At 50.7% G+C, this 22,717-nt stretch overlaps 1 protein-coding gene and 1 non-coding gene across 2 annotated transcripts in view; one reads left to right on the top strand and one right to left on the bottom strand.

Moving 5' to 3' along the window:
* The window catches only part of LOC128062199 (immunoglobulin lambda-1 light chain-like), a 35,557-nt gene extending 20,802 nt beyond the window's left edge, over positions 1-14,755 (bottom strand). Inside the window, exons 1-2 of the mRNA XM_052654577.1 lie at positions 14,688-14,755; positions 14,223-14,528 (exon numbers count right to left, since the gene is read on the bottom strand). Coding sequence (XP_052510537.1) covers positions 14,223-14,528; positions 14,688-14,733 — 352 coding nt within the window. The 5' untranslated portion in view covers positions 14,734-14,755. The remainder of the gene's footprint in view (positions 1-14,222; positions 14,529-14,687) is intronic.
* A 1,225-nt stretch (positions 14,756-15,980) lies between these two features.
* Positions 15,981-16,052, top strand: TRNAS-GGA (transfer RNA serine (anticodon GGA)). Its single transcript has one exon. It is a non-coding gene; the product is annotated as a tRNA-Ser (tRNA).
* Positions 16,053-22,717: the final 6,665 nt, after the last annotated feature.

Raw genomic sequence — 22,717 nt, 5'->3', positions numbered from 1 at the left:
GAGACTTGGAAAATGCAGGACAAGTTTACATAGACTTCCACTATATATTACAGTTATTTTTTTAAGTAGATGAATTAAGATTTTTAGTTGGAGTTTCAACATCAAGCTCTCAAGAATGAATAGAACGAGTATACAGAGAATGAACCAACTCAACATCATTAAGGTCTATACAGTTTTCCCACAACAGTAGAATCCAAATCCTGTTCAATTTCCCAAAGACTATAAGCTAGGAGCCAAGGGGACATATCCAGGGACACAAAACAGCTGCAAAAGTATAATGGGTTAAAGGTACTGAAATCATGCAGAGTCTGTTCTCTTATTACTGTGGAAATACGTTAGCAATCAATACAAAAGATATTTGAAAATAACCCACGTATTTTGTAGTGCAGTGTGACATATATCAAGAGAGATCTTTGAGTTAACCATTGAAACCCTCAATAAAATCAGAAGACTGAAAAAACACAGAGGGTGATTGCAGAGAAGAAAACATTTAAGTGAGAAGTTAATATCAAAATGAGCAATGACTATCCAAGATACTGAAAAAAAATCTCATGGAAATGAAATGTCCACTTTTAAATGATGGGTGTATCTAAGAAACCATAGCAAGGAAAGTTAGAGAATATTTATAACAGAATAAAAATGACAAGAGAATTTACCAGAAGTGGTTGCAAGCGGCTGAAGCTGCTCCGTGCATCACGCCCTCTCTACTCATTTTCTGCCAGTGGGCATTTACGCTGTCTCCATGTCCTGGCTATTGTCAACGGAGCAGCTTTGGGAAGGGGAGAGTGGGGTGGGCTGGGAGAGGAGGCCTGACACATACACACTGCCTTCAGTGAAACAGGTAGCTCGCGGGAGCCTGCTGCAAAGCGAAGGAAGCTCGGCGCGGTGCTCTGTAACAGCCAGGAGAGTGGGACGGGGTGAGGTGGGAGGAGGCTCCAGAGGGAGGGGATATGCGCATGGCCTTTGCCTTTTGCTAAGTTGCTTCAGTCGCGTCCAGCTCTTTGTGACCCTATGGACTGTAGCCTGCCTATCCACGGGATTCTCAAGGCAAGAAATAGGTTGCCATGCCCTCCTCAGGACAGTTCAGTTCAGTTCAGTTCAGTTGCTCAGTCGTGTCCGACTCTTTGTGACCCCATGAATCGCAGCACGCCAGGCCTCCCTGTCCATCATCATCTCCCGGAGTTCACTCAAACTCATGTCCGTTGAGTCGGTGATGCCATCCAGCTATCTCATCCTCTGTCGTCCCCTTCTCCTCCTGCCCCCAATCCCTCCCAGCATCAAAGTCTTTTCCAATGAGTCAACTCTTCGCATGAGGTGGCCAAAGGACTGGAGTTTCAGCTTCAGCATCATTCCTTCCAAAGAAATCCCAGGGTTGATCTCCTTCAGAATGGACTGGTTGGATCTCCGTGCAGTCCAAGGGACTCTCAAGAGTCTTCTCCAACACCACAGTTCAAAAGCATCAATTCTTCGGCACTCAGCCTTCTTCACAGTCTAAATCTCACATCCATACATGACCACAGGAAAAACCATAGCCTTGACTAGACGGACCTTTGTTGGCAAAGTAATGTCTTTGCTTTTCAATATGCTATAACTTTCCTTCCAAGCAGTAAGCGTCTTTTAATTTCATGGCTGCAGTCACCATCTGCAGTGATTTTGGAGCCCAAGAAAATAAAGTCTGACACTGTTTCCACTGTTTCCCCATCTATTTGCCATGAAGTGATGGGACCAGATGCCATGATCTTCATTTTCTGAATGTTGAGCTTTAAGCCAACCTTTTCACTCTCCTCCTTCACTTTCATCAAGAGGCTCTTTAGCTCCTCTTCACTTTCTGCCATAAGGGTGGTGTCATCTGCATATCTGAGGTTATTGATATTTCTCCCAGAAATCTTGATTCCAGCTTGTGCTTCTTCCAGCCCAGCGTTTCTCATGATGTACTCTGCATAGAAGTTAAATAAGCAGGGTGACAATATACAGCCTTGACGTACTCCTTTTCCTATTTGGAACCAGTCTGTTCTATGTCCAGTTCTAATCATTGCTTCCTGACATGCATATAGGTTTCTCAAGAGGCAGGTCAGGTGGTCTGGTATTCCCATCTCTTTCAGAATTTTCCACAGTTGATTGTGATCCATACAGTCAAAGGCTTTGGCATAGTCAATCAAGCAGAAATAGATGTTTTTCTGGAACTCTCTTGCTTTTTCGATGATCCAGCAGATGTTGGCGATTTGATCTCTGGTTCCTCTGCCTTTTCTAAACCAGCTTGAACATCTGGAGGTTCATGGTTCACGTATTGGTGAAGCCTCGCTTGAAGAATTTTGAGCATTACTTTGCTAGCATGTGAGATGAGTGCAATTGTGCGGTAGTTTGAGCATTCTTTGGCATTGCCTTTCTTTGGGATTGGAATGAAAACTGACCTTTTCCAGTCCTGTGGCCACTGCTGAGTTTTCCAAATTTGCTGGCATATTGAGTGCAGCACTTTCACAGCATCATCTTTCAGGATTTGAAATAGCACAACTGGAATTCCATCACCTCCACTAGCTTTGTTCGTCGTGATGCTTTCTAAGGCCCACTTGACTTCACATTCCAGGATGTCTGGCTCTAGGTGAGTGATCACACCATCATGATTATCTGGGTCGTGAAGATCTTTTTTGTACAGTTCTTCCGTGTATTCTTGCCACCTCTTCTTAATATCTTCTGCTTCTTTTAGGTCCATACCATTTCTGTCCTTTATCAAGCCCATCTTTGCATGAAATGTTCCCTTGGTGTCTCTAATTTTCTTGAAGAGATCTCTAGTCTTTCCCGTTCTGTTGTTTTCCTCTGTTTCTTTGCATTGATCACTGAGGAAGGCTTTCTTATCTATTCTTTCTATTATGTGGAACTCTGCATTCAGATGCTTATATCTTTCCTTTTCTCCTTTGCTTTTCACCTCTCTTCTTTTCACAGCTATTTGTAAGGCCTCCCCAGACAGCCATTTTGCTTTTTGCATTTCTTTTCCATGGGGATGGTCTTGATCCCTGTCTCCTGTACAATGTCAGGAACCTCAGTCCATAGTTCATCAGACACTCTATCTATCAGATCTAGTCCCTTAAATCTATTTCTCACTTCCACTGTATAATTATAAGGGATTTGATTTAGGTCATACCTGAATGGTGTAGCGGTTTTCCCTACTTTCTTCAACTTAAGTCTGAATTTGGCAATAAGGAGTTCATGATCTGAGCCACAGTCAGCTCCCGGTCTTGTTTTTGCTGACTGTATAGAGCTTCTCCATCTTTGGCTGCAAAGAATATAATCAGTCTGATTTCGGTGTTGACCATCTGGTGATGTCCATGTGTAGAGTCTTCTCTTGTGTTGTTGGAAGAGGGTGTTTGCTACGACCAGTGTGTTCTCTTGGCAAAACCCTATTAGCCTTTGCCTTGCTTCATTCCATACTCCAAGGCCAAATTTGGCTGTTACTCCAGGTGTTTCTTGACTTCCTACTTTTGCATTCCAGTCCCCTATAATGAAAAGGACATCTTTTTTTGGGTGTTTGTTCTAAAAGGTCTTGTATGTCTTCATAGAACCGTTCAGCTTCAGCTTCTTCAGCATTACTGGTTGGGGCATAGGCTTGGATTACCGTGGTATTGAATGGTTTGCCTTGGAAACGAACAGAGATCATTCTGTCGTTTTTGAGATTACATCCAAGTATTGTATTTCAGACTCTTTTGTTGACCATGATGGCTACTCCATTTCTTCTGAGGGATTCCTGTCTGCAGTAATAGATATAATGGTCATCTGAGTTAAATTCACCCATTCCAGTCCATTTTAGTTCACTGATTCCTAGAATGTCAACGTTCACCCTTGCCATCTCGTTTGACCACTTCCAATTTGCCTTGATTCATGGACCTGACATTTCAGGTTCCTATGCAATATTGCTCTTTACAGCATCGGACCTTGCTTCTATCACCAGTCACGTCCACAGCTGGGTATTGTTTTTGCTTTGGCTCCATCCCTTCATTCTTTCTGGAGTTATTTCTCCACTGATCTCCAGTAGCATATTGGGCACCTACTGACCTGGGGAGTTCCTCTTTCAGTATCCTATCATTTTGCCTTTTCATACTGTTCATGGGGTTCTCAAGGCAAGAATACTGAAGTGGTTTGCCATTCCCTTCTCCAGTGGACCACACGTGTCAGACCTCTCCACCATGCCCACCCATCTTGGGTGGCTCCACGGGCATGGCTTGGTTTCATTGAATTAGACAAGGCTGTGGTCCGTGTGATCAGATTGACTAGTTTTCTGTGACTATGGTTTGTGTGTCTGCCCTCTGATGCCCTCTCGCAACACCTACCATCTTACTTGGGTTTGTCTTTCCTTGGACGTGGGGTATCTCCTCACGGCCGCCCCTCCTGACCTTGAATGCGGAGTAACGCCTCTCAGCCCTCCTGCGCCCATGCAGCCGCCCCTCCTCAGGACATGTGTAACTAATTCACATTGTTGTACAATAGAAACCAATTCAACATTTGTAATGCAAATATATTCCAATAAAAATTTTTCAAAAAGAAAATACCCGAGCAGCCCAAAGGTAGTAAGAGATGCGGACTGAAAAGACGTCCAAGGAGCGGGAAAGACGATCGTATGGAAGAAGTTTAAGGAGAGTGGTTAGCAAGTCATGGTAATTTTTAGCCTCTGAGGAATGCGCGTAAAGGAGCGGTGTGAATATTGTGCAGAAGTTCTGATGAAAATGTGCGGATGTCAGGTTGCAAAGGGCAGGCATCCTGGGGAGCCCGGTTCTTCGAGGGTTTGGGGTGACGGTGTGGGGGGCCGGGCTGCAGTCCCGCATCCTGCCCTCCCAGGGAGGCCCTGGGTCTCAGTGCTGGACGATCCGGTAGGCTGACCAGAATGGCCGCCTGACTCAGGGGCCAGCAGCGGCCACCAGCGACTGACAGTTTCCTGCCTGTTTCTGGAATCTTCCCAGCACTCCTGAGAGAAGCTGAGCATGGAGAGGGGACATGGCTGTCCTAGGACTCTGCCGGCATGGGGGACCCTCCTGCTCAAGGGTGCTGGTATGCCCCCAGGACTCGGGACCCAACATCCACTTACCACTGCTCAGCAGGATGAACAGAGGCCCTGAGCACAGAGGGCAGCGGGCCTCAGCGGGACCTGCAGCTGCTCAGAGGAGGCCGGGGCGTGCGGGCCAGGCAGGGGTTTGCATCTCGCTTCCCGTCTGCCTGCGTCACTGTGAGGATTATAACTGCTGTCCCACAGCTGACAGTCATAGTCGGCCTCGTCCTCGGCCCGGGCCCCGCTGGTGGTCAGGGTGGTTGTGCTCCCCGAGTTGGCGCCAGAGAACTGGTCAGGGACTCCCGCGGGTTGGTTATCGTCTCCATAGGTGACCAGCGCAGGGGCCGGCCCGGCTTCTGCTGGTGCCACTGAACGCTTTCACCTCCAGCACTGGTCCTCCCACACGTGATCCTGGCATCTGTGCCGGGGACACTGACGCTGAGGGTGGCTGAGTCAGCTTGCAGGACAGGCGCCTGCAGGAGTGGAAAGGGGAGGCGGCTGGACACGAAGAGCCCAGGAACAGAAGCCCCTGCCTGACCCAGATTAAGTGCCTAAGAGTCTTTGGGACCCAGGGACACCCTCCCCTCAGTCTCAGCCCCCCCGGCTCACGGGCCTGGTGGACGGAGTCTCTGAGTAAAGGAGACCCCCCTTTCCCTGGCAGGCACAGCCCTCAGGGCTGACCCAGCAGTGAGCAGAGAGTGGGGATTTCAGCCCCTCCAGTTGCCCACCCTGCAGCAGCCCCAGGAGCCCCCTGCCCCCACGGGCAGATCCCACTGTGCTCAGAGTCAGGGCCAGGCCTGTCCCCGAGTCCTGGGCTGGGGTGGGAGGACCGTGGGGCTCACCTGTGCAGTGAGCCAGGAGGCCGAGGAGGAGGGGGGTCCAAGCCATGGTGGAGGCGCCCCGAGTCTGCTCGCCAGGCCCAGGCTGGGCAGGGCTCCTCCCAGGCCTGTCTTATCCCCTTGCTGCTGGGGATGCCAATCAGCCTGAGCTGGGGGTGGGGGTCGGGGGGGTGCTGCCTGTGGCCGTGGTGGGAGAGGCTCAGCCCAGGAACACGGGGGAGGGCCGCCCCGCACACTCCCCTCAGCCTGGGGAACACGGGGGTGGGGGGCGGGTCAGCCCAGGGCTCCCCCTGCACCTGCTGGTCTCAGGGTCTGGGGGGACAGCTGCACCCTAGTCTGGGTCCTGGCCCCACTCCTGGGAGAGAAGCCCTTGTCACTGAGAGCCCAGAGGTGGAGACTGTATTTTCCAGGAAACCTGAGTCCTTTGCACCAGAGGATCCTGGGCCCTGCCGTGCACATGGCCAGAGTCACGGTGGAGACGTCGGGGTTTCCTGGAAGCCAAGTCTTCCCTCTGCTCCATCCTGGTTCCACCCTGGCCTGGACCCCCCTCCTCCTCGGCCTCCTGGCTCACTGCACAGGTGAGCCCCTGGTCCACCCTGGTGAAGGACCTTAATCTCATCCAGGACTTTGAAGTGTCTCCTCCTTCACTGTTTCGGGGTGACGTTCACATGTGGGTCTGGTTCTAGCTCCACCTCCAGAACTTTCAGTGGAAGGTTCTTCTGACCCTTCAGGTTCCCTGGGCGGTGACCCTCACCAGGCCCACACCACAGGTGACGCACAGCTGCAGGGCCCAGCCCAGACACAGCTCCCGAGTGACAGAGCCAGGATGACATGCTCCTCTGCCCAGAGCAGAGGGAGATCTTACAGGCCCCTGAGGTCCTGTAAGCGTCCACCGTTGCCCCTGAGGTCCTGTAAGCGTCCACCGTTGCCCCTGAGGTCCTGTAAGCGTCCACTCTTGGCCATGAGGTCCTGGGCAGCTGGTGGGTGCTGGCCCTCAGTATCGCCGTGTGTGGTCTGGGCCATCGACCGATCATGTGCTCAAAGGAATGACTAAGTATAAGGCAGAATACGGGCTGTGAATCATAAAAGCACCTCATGTGAAATGTATACGTACTAAACTTTTGTTTCTTTGCCTACATCGGGTGGCATGCAGGGTCTTTATTTGCCACCTGTGGGATGTAGTTTCCTGAGCAGGGATTGAACACAAGCTCAGAGTCTAGCCACTGGAGCACCAGGGAAGTCCCGGAAATACATTTTTAAAAGTTGCCTTCAGTTACTGGGGAAACGCAGGAATACAAATAGTTTTTCTAATTAAGACAAATAGACCTCTTGGCTCTGTGTGCCTGGAGTGGACAAGAGAGATCACTGTAGGGCCCCAGCCCTGTGGGGAGAGATGGGCGAGGAGCCTGTCCTGCAGGAAGGACAGAGGCTGTCAGTGCAAACGAAAAGGTGGAGTCTGTGCATCCTGACGGGACGACACCACAGAAAGCCGGCCCCTGTCCTCAGGTGTGAGGTCTGGGTACCCAGTCCCTGCCCGGGGACCTGATGCCCAGGTCTCCCCAGCTCCAGGTGCGGTGTTGAGTGACTCTCTGCTGCCCCCTGATGGCCACTGACTGCTGAAGGGGCCAGGAAGTCATCTGCCAGGTGCAGATTCAGAACCCGCTGCCCAGGTGGTGAATCCCTGGGCCTTGACTGTTGGTCCCGTGGGAGGAACCACGGCTCTCTTCATGCCCTCAAACTGCCTCAGTGTCAAGCTTTAGGGTCTCAGGTTACCTGTGAAATGATGGGCAGACCTGTTTGGAGAAGGAGGCCCAGGGTTGCACCTGAGGCGTCTCTGTGTTGCCACCTTTACGACATTAAGTCTCCAAAACACAAACTGTCTTTCTATGTGATTTGCTCGTATTTAATTTCATCACCAAATGTTTTATAACTCTCTGTAAACAGGTCTTTTCTCTCCTAAGTTAAATTAACTCCTTGGATACTATTGTTAATGGAATTGTTTGTTGGAGCATCAAAACCCAGATGATTTTTGCATCTGAATCTTGAGCCCTGACACATTTCTGGATTCATTATGAGCTCTAGTACGTTTTTGTGGGCTTTCGAAATTTGTCTATATTGTATTATGCGGCCAGAGAATAGAGACCCTTTGATTTCTTCCTACCAGTTTAGACGGCCATTATTTCTTTCTCATGTTCAGTTGCTGTGACTAGAACATCCAGGACGGAGTTCAGTGGCAGTGGGGAAAGCTTTCAGTCTTTCTCATGGAGTGAGATGTTTGTTGTGGGTGTTTCATAAATGCCCTTCATTGGCTTGAGATGAAGTCTTTCTACACAGAATTCTCTGGTGTTTTGTTTCTTTTTTTCCTTCGGTCATGAAAAGATGTTCAATATCGCCAAATCTTTTTCTGCACCATTTGTGATATTTAATGTCTTTTCTCTTTAATTTGTTTCGGTGGTACACTCATGACTGATTGTCTTAGGTTGAATCAGACTTGCATTCCTGGGGTGAATGTCACTTGCACTTTTGATACATTTTTGTTGATTATGTTGGCTAATATCTTAAAAGATTTTTTCTTGTATATTTATAAGGCATTTGGGGCTTCACTTTCTTTTCTTGTAATGTCTTTATTGGTAAGCGTAATTCCAACTTTATGGAATAAACTAGAGAGTATCCTTCCTCCTCTACTGTTTGAAAGATTTTGATAAAGATTAGTGTGCAATTAGTGTGTGTATACACCATTAGTGTATAATTACCATCTGTCCTCCCTGCCGGCTCAGACGTCAAATATCTGCCTGTTAGGCAGCAGACCCCATGCACAGGGGGCGACTCGGGTTCCATTCCTGGGTTGGAAAGATCCCATGGTGAAGGAAATGGCTACCACCTCCAGTATTCTTGCCTGCGAAATCCCATGGACAGAGGAGCCTGGCGGGCTGCAGTCCATGGGTTGCAAATGGTCAGACATGATCTTGCAACTAAACAATAGTAAGAATTAGTTAGCAAACCAAGACAGGAGTGGAATGCCTCCCTGCTAAGAAATGCATCCGGAGATGGCCAGTCACAAACAGCAGGCGGTCTTCGCAGCTCCCTGTTCCTGCCCTCTGGCCATCACGCAAATTCCTTGCTTTGCTTCCACTTCTTTCCAGCTCCTGATGGTGGAGCAACCGCTCCTGAGACTTTCCCATTTGTTGCTAACCATTCAAGTGTATTTTTGTTCAGCTAAAACCCCACGTAATAAAAAATGCCAAGCTTTTCTTTTGAAAAGAAAAAAAACCCCACCACATTGGACATATGTCTTTGCCGGACTGTAAATGAGACCCGAGCTCTACATTTCACACATTGTCAAGAAAACACCATGGAGCCTGGTCCTGGAAGCCCTAAATCCATTCCTGACCCCCTGTGCAGAGCCTGCCGAAGGGCCGGGAGGAGGGGCCGCCTGGGGGCTCAGCGCTGAAGGTACTGGGCCAGGCCTGTCCCTGCGGTGTCCACAGTCCTCCCGGGGCTGGAGGAGAGCGTGAGCAGGACGGGAGGGTTTGTGTCTCACTTCCCTGTCTGTCTGTGTCACTGTGAGCTTCACCACTGGTACCAACTGACTGACAGTAATAGTCGGCCTCATCCTCGGCCTGGGCCCCGCGGATGGTCAGGGTGGCTGTGGTGTCTGATTTGGAGCCAGAGAACCGGTCAGGGATCCCTGAGGCCCGGTTGCTACCACCATAAATGACCGTCACAGGGGCCTGGCCCGGCTTCTGCCGGTACCAGTTAGCAATAAGAAATGCTAAGTTGTCTCCCTGGCAGGTGATGCTGGCCGTCTGTCCCAAGGACACAGACACCGCAGGCGGCTGAGTCAGCTGAGAAGAAGCCAGGTGACCTGGAAGAGAGGAGAGGACGGGGCGTGTGAGGAAGAGGGTCTCCTCCCTGCGGCCCCCACCCCCTGCAGCAGCCCCTGCGCTGAGCGGACGTTCAGGGCCAGCCTGAGCCCTGGCCACTTGGGGGCCGAGCCTGGGGGGCCGCACCTGTGCAGAGGGTGAGGAGGGGCAGCAGGAGAGGGGTCCAGGCCATGGTGGATGTCCCCCGAGCTCTGCCTCTGAGCCCGCAGCAGCGCTGGGCCCTCCGAGCCCCTTTATTCCCTCTCAGAGCTTTGCGGGGGGGCAGTGAGGGTTCGGGTTTATGCAAATTCACCCCCGGGGGCCCCTCCCTGAGAGGCGGGGTCACCGCACCATCAGCCCTTGTCTGTCCCCAGCTTCCTCCTCGGCTTCTCACGTCTGCACATCAGACTTGTCCTCAGGGACTGAGGTCACTGTCAGCTTCCCTGTGTCTGACCACATGACTGCTGTCCCAAGCCCCCCGGCCTGGGGTCTCCCCTGGGCTGTCCCAGCAGAGCCCTCAGCCTGGCAGCATCCTGGCCATGGGCTGAGGCGTGGACTGTGCCCCTTGCCCTGGGTGTCCTGTGTGTCCTGAGGGGATGGCCTGCCCAGTCCTGACTTCCTGCCAGCGCTGCTCCTTGGCCCCCTGTGGACCCGCAGGGCTGGCTCCCCTGAAGCCGGCCTTGGGCAGCCCAGCCCCTGACCTGCTGCTCCTGGCCGCGCTCTGCTGCCCCCTGCTGGCTGCCCCACGTGCTGCCTCTAGTAGAGCTCTGATTTCTCAGCCTGGCTGATTACTTACTGTCCTGAGTTCAGCTCAGTCGCTCAGTCCTGTCCGACTCTACGGGGAATTCTCCAGGACAGAATACTGGAGTGGGTAGCCTTTCCCTTCTCCAGGGGACCTTCCCAACCCAGGAACCGAATCGGTGTCTCCCGCATGGCAGGCAGATTCTTTACCAACTGAGCTATCCTGAGCGTGAGTGTAATTACTGTCTTCAGTTCTGTTCGGTCCCGCAGACTTGTCCACCTCTTTGAGACCCCATGGACTGCAGCACGTCAGGCCTCCCTGTCCATCACCAACTCCCAGAGTTTACTCAAACTCACGTCCATCGAGTCAGTGATGCCATCCAACCATCTCATCCTCTGTCATCCCCTTCTCCTCCCGCCTTCAATCTTCCCCAGTATCAGGGTCTTTTCCAATGAGTCAGTTCTTCGCATCAGGTGGCCAAAGTTTTGGAGTTTCAGCTTCAGCGTCAGTCCTTCCAGTGAATTTTCAGGACTGATTTCCTTCAGAATGGACTGGTTGGATGTCCTTGCAGTCCAAGGGACTCTCAAGAGTTTTCTCCAACACCACAGTTCAAAAGCATCAATTCTTTGGTGCTCAGCTTTCTGTGTAGTCCAGCTCTCACAGCCATACATGACCACTGGAAAAAACAAAGCTTTGACTACACAGACCTTTGCTGGCAAAGTAATGTCTCTGCTTCTTAATATGCTGTCTAGGTTGGTCTTAAATTTTCTTCCAAAGAGCAAGCGTCATTTAAATTCATGGCTGCAGTCACCATCTGCAGTGATTTTGGAGCCCCCAAAATTAAAGTCTGTCACTGTTTCCATTTTTTCCCCATTTATTTGCCATGAAGTGATGGGACCAGATGCCATGATCTTAGTTTTCTAAATGTTGTGCTTTAAGCCAATTTTTTTCACTCTCCTATTTCACTTTCATCAAGAGGCTCTTTAGTTCTTCTTTGCTGCCAGGCTGAGGGCTCAGCTGGGGCAGCCCAGGGGAGACTCCAGGCTGGGGGGCTTGGGACAGCAGTCATCATAACGGTGATGTCATCTGCATATCTGAGGTTATTGATATTTTTCCCAGCAATCTTGATTCAAGCTTGTGCTTCATCCAGCCCAGGATTTTTCATGATGTACTCTGCATATAAGTTAAATAAGCAGGGTGACAATATACACCTTTGACGTACTCCTTTCCCTATTTGGAACCAGTCTGTTGTTCCAGGTCCAGTTCTAACTGTTGCTTCCTGACCTGCATATAGGTTTCTCAAGAAGCAGGTCAGGTGGTCTGGTATTCCCATCTCTTTCAGACTTTTCCACAGTTGATTGTGATCCACACAATCAAAGGCTTTGGCATAGTCAATCAAGCAGAAATAGATGTTTTTCTGGAACTCTCTTGCTTTTTCGATGATCCAGCAGATGTTGGCGATTTGATCTCTGGTTCCTCTGCCTTTTCTAAACCCAGCTTGAACATCTGGAAGTTCACGGTTCACATACTGTTGAAGCCTGGCTTGGAGAATTTGGGGCACTACTTTGCTAGCGTGTGAGATGAGTGCAATTGTGCGGTAGTTTGAGCATTCTTGGCATTGCCTTTCTTTGGGATTCGAATGAAAACTGACCTTTTCCAGGCCTGTGGCCACTGCTGAGTCTTCCAAATTTGCTGGCATATTGAGTGCATCACTTTAACAGCGTCATCTTTTAAGATTTAAAATAGCTCAACTGGAATTCCATCACTTTAGCTAATTCGGTCCATTAGCTTTGTTTGTAGTGATGCTTCCTAAGGCCCACCTGGCTTTATATTCCCGGATGTCTGGCTCTGGTGAGTGATCACACCATTGTGATTATCTGGGTCATGAAGATCTTTCTGTATAGTTCTTCTTAGGAACAGATTTTATGATCTCCATCCTTGCATCTCCTCATATCTAGAGAGGCACTAACTCCCTTCATGGTGACATCAGACTCTCATGACTAATAAAAAGCCTTTTGTAAAACGAGTGCTTCATGGTATTGAACTCTCCCTTCACCAAAACCTTATGTACCGACTTTTCCCCACTGCCCCAGATAGCTCCCAGAGCTCTCTGAGAAGCTGCCTCCTGGGCTGCAGTCCTCATTTTGCCCCACGTAAAACTTAGCTCGCAACTCTCAAGCTGTGCATCTGTGTTTAGCTGACACTACAAATATAATGGAAAATTTAAATTAAATATAAACCATGGGGAGAAATCCAAACATCTTATGAGGGAGAGAGAGGGAGAGAAAGGAAAGAAGAAGCACCAGGAGGAGGAGAGGAGAGAAGCACGGAGAAGGCGGCAGGGAGACAGAGGGGAGGACACCGAGGGGAAGGGGAGGAAGAGGAGTGAAGTGAGAGAGAGGCCAGAGTTCATCAGAGTCTGGACTCGCAGCCCAACCCCGCGGGTGTGTCCCGAAGCCGGGGAGAGCCGGAGCCAGGCGGGGGACAGAGCTGTGTCTCCAGTCCTTGTGGCCGTGACCTGGAGCTGTGTGGTCAGCCCCCCCTGACCCCAGCCTGGCTCTGTTGTTGGTCAGGGGCTGTGATCCTGGGCACAGTGTCTGAGCGTCTGTCTGAAATCCCTGTGGAGGCGCCACTCAGAACGGACCCTGCCCGGCCCCACCTGGATCTGCAGATCCAGGCCCGAGTGGGGCTTCCTGCCTGGAACTGAGCAGCTGGCGGGGGGGGGGGGGCGGGGGGGAGGGCGTCTGCACCCCGGCAGTGGAGTGGCCCCAGGGTTACTCAGAGCTGCCGGGGAGAGACAGAGCTTGTCTGAGACCCAGGGCTCATCTCCAAGGGGTCCCCTAAGGTGTCTCCTGGCCACGGTCGAGCCAGGATGAGCACGTGGTCTGAGTCGGACTTTCAGAGCTGGTGGCTGCATCCCTGGGGACAGAGGGCTGGGTCCTAACCTGGGGTTCAGAGGGCGGGATGGAAGCCCAGCTGACCCCTGGGGACTGGCCTCCTCTGGGTCTCCCTTGGGCGGTCACAGCTTCCCCTGGAGGTGGACTCTGAGGAGGACAGCTGGGGCCCAGCTGTCAGGAGGGGGTTCGGGAGGCCACACTCAGGGGAGGAGACCCTGACCTGCCCGGGTTGTGACTGAGTTTTGGGGTCCTCCTGGAGGCTCTGGGCCGGCAGGCCCTGTAAGGTCATCTCTAGTGGAGCAGGACTCCACAAGACTGATGAGCCGAATCCTCTAGGAGAGGCGTGATTGTGAGGGGCAGCGTTCTAGAACCAGCAGGGTGCTCAGGTAGCTGGCACTGGACCCAGTTGGCGGTGGGCAGGGCACTCAGGGCCGACCAGGGGTCTGGGGGATTCGATGATGCCCACAGCACTGGGTGTTCCATCGGAATCCCAGACGTCACAGGGCGGTTTCGGGGATCAGGTCAGGACATGAGGGCCACAGGGAGGTGGCGATGGCCTGGACAAGGCCGTCACAGAGAGAGCTCCAGGGACCACGATGGGATGGATGCGTCTGTGTTGTCAGTTTCCCCACATCAACACCATGGTCCCGCCAGCCCGTCGTCCACTGGGGACGCCCCGGTGCAGAGCCTGCCTGGAGGGCCGGGAGGCGGGGCCGCCTGGGGGCCCCGTTCCGGGGGACCCGGGCCAGGCCTCTCCCCGCGGTGTCCACGGTCCTCCCGGGGCTGGAGGAGAGCGTGAGCAGCACGGGAGGGTTTCTGTCTCACTTCCCCGCCTGTCTGTGTCACTGTGGACATTGTAACTGCCACTGTCCCACGACACACAGTAATAGTCGGCCTCATCCTCTGCACGGACCCCGCTGATGGTCAAGATGGCTGTTTTGCTGGAGCTGGAGCCAGAGAACCGGTCTGGGATCCCTGAGCGCCGCTTGCTGTCTTCATAAATGACCAGCTCAGGGGCCTGGCCCGGCTTCTGCTGGTGCCACTGAGTATACTGTTCATCCAGCAGGTCCCCCGAGCAGGTGACCTTGGCCGTCTGTCCCAAGGCCACTGACACTGAAGTCGGCTGGGTCAGTTCATAGGAGACCACGGAGCCTGGAAGAGAGGAGGGAGAGGGGATGAGAAGGAAGGACCCCTTCCCCGGTGAGAAGGGCGTCTCCCTGAGGTTGTGTCTGGGCTGAGCTCTGGGTTTGAGGCAGGCTCTGTCATGGGTGCTGTGGGACCAGGGCCAGGGTGCAGGGCTGGGGGCCGCACCTGTGCAGAGGGTGAGGAGGGGCAGCAGGAGAGGGGTCCAGGCCATGGTGGACGCGCCCCGAGCTCTGCCTCTGAGCCCGCAGCAGCGCTGGGCCCTCCGAGCCCCTTTATTCCCTCTCAGAGCTTTGCGGGGGGCAGTGAGGGTTCGGGTTTATGCAAATTCACTCCCGGGGGCCCCTCCCTGAGAGGCGGGGTCACCGCACCATCAGCCCTTGTCTGTCCCCAGCTTCCTCCTCGGCTTCTCACGTCTGCACATCAGACTTGTCCTCAGGGACTGAGGTCACTGTCAGCTTCCCTGTGTCTGACCACATGACCGCTGTCCCAAGCCCCCCGGCCTGGGGTCTCCCCTGGACTCCCCAGTGGGGAGGTCAGCCTGGCAGCGTCCTGGCCGTGGACTGAGGCACTGGGGTTCACTGTGGATGTGACCCTCAGAGGTGGTCACTGGTCCTGAGGGGATGGCCTGCCCAGTCCTGGCTTCCTGCCAGCGCTGCTCCTTGGCCCCCTGTGGACCCGCAGGGCTGGCTCCCCTGAAGCCCCCGCCTCGGGCAGCCCAGCCCCTGACCTGCGGCTCCTGGCCGCGCTCTGCTGCCCCCTGCTGGCTGCCCCGCGTGCTGCCTCTAGTAGAGCTCTGATTTCTGAGCATGACTGATGACCGTCTCAGGTACATTCGTGTCCCCGTGAAGGGCTCACTTAGCTTTTCTCACGCTAGAGAACCACGGTCCTCCTGTGTACAGTGATCACACGCCTCTCTGTGGGACTTTTTCAGAAGATGCTGCAGCCAGGAGTCACAAGGAGTCTTAGCTGAGAAATGCTGGATCAGAGAGACCTGATAACCAGTGTGAGGGGGGAAGATCTTATCTGGTGACGATACTCACAGCTATGACAGATGTTCTGGGCATCAGGGAACGTGGGGGCTGTGGACTGGTGAGACTTATGTGAAATCTTCCAAATACATACATGCATGCAAATATGTATGTATGTACATGTAGAGATAGAGACAGAGGCTGTGAGTGTCACAGCACCAGGTACCCATGTTACCTCCACAGAGATCACAACACAAGGATTTCTTCTGGTTTCTTGGTCAATTGACTTCACAATTCAAATTCTTGTACTCCATGTTGAACTGAACACATTTTAAAATACTGCAGAATACACTTCTGTGTGTTTGCGTGTGTGTTCAGTCTTTCTGACCCCATGGACTGTAGCATACCTGGCTTCTCTTCCATGGAATTTTCTAGGCACGAATAATGGAGTAGGTTGCCGTTTCCTTCTCCAGTGAATATACATGGGGCTTCCCTGGTGGCTCAGAGGTTAAAGCGTCTGCCTGGAATGCAGGAGACCCAGGTTCAATCCCTGGGTTGGGAAGATCCCCTGGAGAAGGCAATGGCACCCGACTCTAGTACTCTTGCCTGGAGAATCCCATGGAGGGAGGAGCCTGGTAGGCTACAGTCCATGTGGTCGCAAAGAGTCGGACATGACTAGAGGTTACTCTTTTAATCATCGAGATGGTTTGTAACGTGTGTCCCACTTGTCTGGGAAACGAGGTGCCATTCCATTTATTTCTGGGGGTCTCTTGGGGGAGTGTGTCTGGAGGACATGAGCAATTGAACCTTCTGGCTCAGTGAAGCAGGCGACCCTCCCCGTGTGGGTCCTGGAGGAACAAAAGGCTGAGGAAGGCGGAGTCCCCTCCTCCCTGATGTGAGGTCTCTGCTCAGAAGAGGGATAGTATAACAAAGAAGAAAAAGAAAAATGGACTGTTGGAGCTCAGTTCTCTGGAGCTAAATTGCGCTCTGAGGGTCTCGTGCAGAAATTCCGGATACAAGACAGCTCACCTCACCCCACTCCCAGCCTTTCGGGAAAGGATGGGATGGAGGAGGCAGTATGGTGACCCGGGGGCCGTCACAGCCAGGCCTGCAGGAGGACCCGGGAGCTCTGGTAGGGGTGAGCTCTTCAGCTCAGCTCAGTTCAGTTCAGTCGCTCAGTCGTGTCTGACTCTGCGACCCCATGAATCTCAGCACGCCAGGCCTCCAGTCATCACCAACTCCTGGAGTTTAACCAAACTCACGTCCATCGAGTCGGTGATGCCATCCAGCCATCTCGTCCTCTGTCGTCCCCTTCTCCTCCTGCTCACAATCCCTCTCAGCATCAGGGTCTTTTCCAATGAGTCAACTCTTCGCATGAGGTGGCCAAAGTACTGGAGTTTCAGCCTCAGCCTCAGTCCTTCTAATGAACACCCAGGACTGATCTCCTTTAGAATGGACTGGCTGGAGCTCCTTGCAGTCCAAGGGACTCTCAAGAGTCTTCTCCAACACCACAGTTCAAAAGCATCAATTCTTCGGTGCTCAGCTTTCTTCACAGTCCAACACTCACATCCATACATGACCACTGGAAAAACCATAGCCTCGACTAGATGGACCTTTGGTGGCAAAGTAATGTCTCTGCTTTTTAATATGCTATCTAATTTGGTCATAACTTTCCTTCCAAGGAGTAAGCATCTTTTAATTTCATGGCTGCAGTCACCATCTGCAGTGATTTTGGAGCCCCCCAAAATGAAGTCTGACACTGCTTCCACTGTTTCCCCATCTATTTCCCATGAAGTGATGGGACCAGATGCCATGATCTTCGTTTTCTGAATGTGGAGCTTTAAGCCAACTTTTTCACTCTCCTCTTTCACTTTCATCAAGAGGCTTTTTAGCTCCTCTTCACTTTCTGCCATCACGGTGGTGTCATCTGCATATCTGAGGTTGTTGACATTTCTCCCGGCAATCTTGATTCCAGCTTGTGTTTTTCCAGTCCAGCATTTCTCATGATGTACTCTGCATAGAAGTTCAATAAGCAGGGTGACAATATACAGCCTTGACATTCTCCTTTTCCTATTTGGAACCAGTCTGTTGTTCCATGTCCAGTTCTAACTGTTGCTTCCTGACATGCATATAGGTTTCAAGAGGCAGGTTAGGTGGTCTGGTATTCCCATTTCTTTCAGAATTTTCCACAGTTTATTGTGATCCACACAGTCAAAGGCTTTGGCATAGTCAATCAAGCAGAAATAGATGTTTTTCTGGAACTCTCTTGCTTTATCCATGGTCCAGCATTTGTTGGCAATTTGATCTCTGGTTCCTCTGCCTTTTCTAAAACCAGCTTGAACATCAGGAAGTTCACGGTTCACGTATTGCTGAAGCCTGGCTTGGAGAATTTTGAGCATTCCTTTACTAGCGTGTGAGATGAGTGCAACTGTGCGGTAGTTTGAGCATTCTTTGGCATTGCCTTTCTTTGGGATTCGAATGAAAACTGACCTTTTCCAGTCCTGTGGCCACTGCTAAGTTTTCCAAATTTGCTGGCATACTGAGTGCAGCACTTTCACAGCATCATCTTTCGGGATTTGCAACAGCTCCACTGGAATTTCATCACCTCCACTAGCTTTGTTCGTAGTGATGATTTCTAAGGCCCCCTTGACTTCACATTCTAGGATGTTTGGCTCTAGGTGAGTGGTCACACCATCGTGATTATCTGGGTGATAAAGATCTTTTTTGTACAGTTCTTCTGTGTATTTTTGCCACCTCTTCTTAATATCTTCTGCTTCTGTTAGGTCCAGACCATTTCTGTCCTTTATGGAGCCCATCTTTGCATGAAATGTTTCCTTGGTATCTCTAATTTTCTTGAAGAGATCTCTAATCTTTCCCATTCTGTTCTTTTCCTCTATTTCTTTGCATTGATCTCTGAGGAAGGCTTTCTTATCTCTGCTTACTATTCTATTGAACTCTGCATTCAAATGGGAATATCTTTCCTTTTCTCTTTGCTTTTCAGTTCTCTTCTTTTCACAGCTATTTGTAAGGCCTCCCCAGACAGCCATTTTGCTTTTTTGCATTTCTTTTCCATGGGGATGGTCTTGATCCCTGTCTCCTGTACAGTGTCACGAACCTCATTTCATAGTTCATCAGGCACTCTATCAGATCTAGTCCCTTAAATCTATTTCTCACTTCCACTGTATAGCCATAAAGGATTTGATTTAGGTCATACCTGAATGGTCTAGTGGTTTTCCCTACTTTCTTCAATTTAAGTCTGAATTTGGCAATAAGGAGTTCGTGATCTGAGCCACAGTTAGGTCCCGTTCTTGTTTTTGCTGACTGCAGAGAGCTTCTCCATCTTTGGCTGTGAAGAATATAATCAATCTGATTTCGGTGTTGACCATCTGGTGATGTCCATGTGTAGAGTCTTCTCTTGTGTTGTTGGAAGAGGGTGTTTGCTATGACCAGTGAGCTCTTAACAGCCCTTCTAATCGGGGCAGGGGCCCTGCCTCTATCGCCCCCTCACACACAGGTCCCTAGTTGCATCTGCCACTGGGATGAGGAGTGTCACTGGGGCCAGAGACTACAGCAGAAGTGACACCAGAATCTGGGGCTGTGGACCCCAGCGTCTGGGGAAAGGAAGGCTTCAGTCCTGCAGCTGACAGGCTGGATACGGGCTGGATTCGTGCTGTCACACCGACACCTGGGGCAATGATGGTCACAGCACAGCTACTTCTGGTGTTATGACCATTAAAGAATAAAGACAGACAGACAGACACACAATGGACAGGGGGAAAAATGAGAATCAGTGCATGAGGAGAGGACAGAGGTATAACATGCAAATGTCACGCAAGATTTAGATAAAAATATAACCTATGGGGAGGAATCCAAACATGTTAAGAAGAAGAGAGAGAGGAAGGCAAGAAGAGGAAGAAGAAAGAGGAGACGGAGGTGAAGAGGGAGCGGGATGGGAGGGCGGGCAGGAGGGTGAGGGGCCAGAGAGAGGGAGGGCTCGGGGGAAGAAGTAGAGAAGAAGGTGAGAGGGGCCAGTGTCAGCCCAGAGTCAGGTCACCCGAGGTCAGGCAGCAACAGGTAGAGGCGGACAGGGAGCAACGGACTGGCTCCAACTTGGGAAAGAGCTCGTCAGAAGTGTACATGGCCACTCTGCTTATTTAACTTACACGCAGAGTGCATCATGCAAATTGCTGGGCTCGATGAGGCCCAAGCTGGAATCAAGATCTCTGGGAGAAATATCAGCAACCTCAGATATTCAGATGATACCTCTCTAACGGCAGAAAGTGAAGAGGAACTAAAAGGGCCTCTTAATGAGAGTGAAAGAGGAGAGTGAAAAAGCTGGCTTGACACTCAGCATTAAAAATACTTACTAAATCCTGGCATTCACTCCCAAGACTTCAGGCAAATAGATGGGGAAAATTGATAACACGAGCGACTTTAATTTCTTGGGTTCTGAAATCACTGTGAATGGTGACTGCACCATGACATTAAAAGACACTTGCTTCTTGGAAGGAAAGCTATGGCAAACCTAGACAGCATATTAAAAAGCAGAGACATCACATTGCCGACGGAGGTCCATATAGTTTAAGTCACAGGTTTTCCAGTAGTCACATGTGGATGTGAGAGCTGGAATACAGAGAGGACTGAGTGCCAAAGAACTGATGCTTTCAAACTGTGGTGTTGGAAAAGACTCTTGACAATCCCTTGGACAGCAAGGAGATCAAACCAGTCAATCCTAAAGGAAATCAGCCCTGACTATTCATTGGAAAGACTGATGCTGAAGCTTCAATATTGTGGCCACTTGATGTGAGTTGGTCTATAAAGAAAGCTGAGTGCTGAAGAATTGATGCTTTTGAACTGTGGTGTTGGAGAAGACTCTTGAGAGTCCCTTGGACTGCAAGGAGATCCAACCAGTCCATCCTAAAGGAGATCAGTCCTGGGTGTTCATTGGAAGGACTGATGCTGAAATTGAAACTTCAATACTTTGCCCACCTGATGCGAAGAACTAACTCATTGGAAAAGAACCTGATGCTGGGAAAGATTGAAGGCAGAAGGAGAAGGGGATGACAGAGGACGAGATGGCTGGATGGCATCACCGACTCAATGGACATGAGTTTGAATAAACTCCGGGAGTTGGTGATGGACAGGGAGGCCTGGAGTGCTGAAATTCATGGGGTTGCAAAGAGTTGGACTCGACTGAGCAAACTGAACTGAAAAGAACTGAACTGAACTGAATTGTCAATATTTTTGATGGCAATTTTCCGTCATTTTCTCTCTATCCTCCATATTAGACGTCAGCTCTCAAGCTAGACAGGGGTGTACCTGGAGGAAAGCTCTGCCTTTTCTTTTCAAAGCAATTCACAGGGGACCTTTTTCTATTTCTGATGTGGACATTCCCCTGCAGCCGCTGGAATTCTGTGTCAAGTAGGAGGTTTATGCACCCCTGGCCCAGGTTGTCACATGTTTATTCAAATATTCTCCAGGGAAATCTTTGTATGAAAATTCACTGTTTTTGTAGGACACCCAGAAAGTTCCTCTTGCACCTCTAAGACTTTGGACAGTGGCCTGCTGAGCAAACCAGTGAGATGGTCTGGATTTTCTCTTTTTATGGGAAGGAGAAACATATCCAGCCAACAAATCGTGGATCAATAGCTGTCCAGGTAGCAAGCCAGTTCCTCCCCGGACCTTGTCTCAGAGGAACGCCGGGGTCCAGCCCGCGCAGGATCCAGGGAAACCCGAAGGAGAAACAGCGTCGGCGATTGTGATTGATTTAGAGAGAGAGACAGTTAAGAATGTTATAGATAAGAAAATAGAGGAGAGAAGAAAAGAGGCTGGTGTTCCTTGGTTTATACAGAAAATCAATAAAGTCTCAAGACAAGAGACTGGCACCGCCTACGTGAGGCCACAGGTGTCCTCCCGCTCTCCCAGGGAGTGAAGGTGCAGGACGTCCTCCCATTCAGGTCGTGGAAGCCCGGGCAGATAAGTGAACGCAGGGAGCCCCCATGCTCCAAGGGATCAGCCTGAAAAAGAGAGGGAAAGGGAGAGAGAAAGAGAAAAAAAAAAAAAAAACACGGGGTGACCAAGCTTCTGCGAGGCCCAAAAGCTTCATTTTCCAAAAGGTACTTTCATACCTTGCCTTATACATAGAGGGAAATGAAAGATGCAAGGTCATACAGAGTCAGCCCAAACATTCCAGCAGTATTGCCCTTATCGAAACCATGATTTTTCTGCATGCCTTTTCCACAAAAGATGTTGTGTACAGTATCTTCTCGCCTTGGAGGCCTGTGAACATTTTATGACCCTCTTTTGATAAAGGCTGCTCAACCAGAAAACTTATTTTCCCTCAAAGTGTTTTTTCTTTATCTTTCTAATCTATGTCAGCCTCAGAAAATGCCAAACAGAGTCACGTTTTCATAGAGCAAAGGTGCAGTGAGCTACAAGAAAGAACCAATTAGCTCAAAAGTCTGATGTGGTTAAATTCAAGGCTGCATGTGTTTTTCTAGCATTCTCACTATGTTGACTAACGCACTCCCAGGTGCGCAGTGGAGAAGAGATATGGGGACTTAGCAACAGGCATCGGCCCAATAATGAAATCCTACATCAGCGCCAGCACTACTCTAATAAATTTTAACTCTTTCAAAGGCTCTATGTTTTAGGCTTTCCATGCCTCTCACAGTTGGGAGGCTGTAAATAATCACATGAATAGCTGTAAGAGTCTGGATATACCTGCCGAGCAAGCTAGAATGCTAACAGAGGGGGTTTGATTTGAAATATTCCTCTCATGTTCAGGAGACTTATTAGCTATAGCCCTAAGTTGATTTTCTCCAGAAAAAGGTGGTCAGGGTTAGCCCCCTGTTAATGTCAGAGGAGTTGGGGAAAGTCATGAAACAGTGAAACAGACCGATTCTGGTTCTGGGGTAGGTGCTCGAGAAAGCCTAAGGAGCCCCTTGAGTTCAGAAGCCTTGCTTAACAGTTCTCTTCCACATGACTTTGTCATGGGTGGCATCTCCCATGGCGGCTCCCGGCAGAGGAAGACAAGCCTTTGGTGTAATTGAGGTGCTTGCTCTCAAGGCTCGGGCAGCACTTTGAAACAGAACAGGTGTTCCTGGTGGCCCTCGTCACTTACAGCACCTACATACGGGCACAGCCTGAGGGCTCTGGGATTCAGACACAGCCCAGGGCCAGCGTGATATTGCCTCTGAGGTAAGAATTCGAAGGGCAGCAATGACA

The sequence above is a fragment of the Budorcas taxicolor genome, chromosome 17 (assembly GCF_023091745.1).
Source record: "Budorcas taxicolor isolate Tak-1 chromosome 17, Takin1.1, whole genome shotgun sequence".
Lineage (NCBI taxonomy): Eukaryota > Metazoa > Chordata > Mammalia > Artiodactyla > Bovidae > Budorcas > Budorcas taxicolor.
This window is presented reverse-complemented; position numbering and strand designations above follow the sequence as displayed.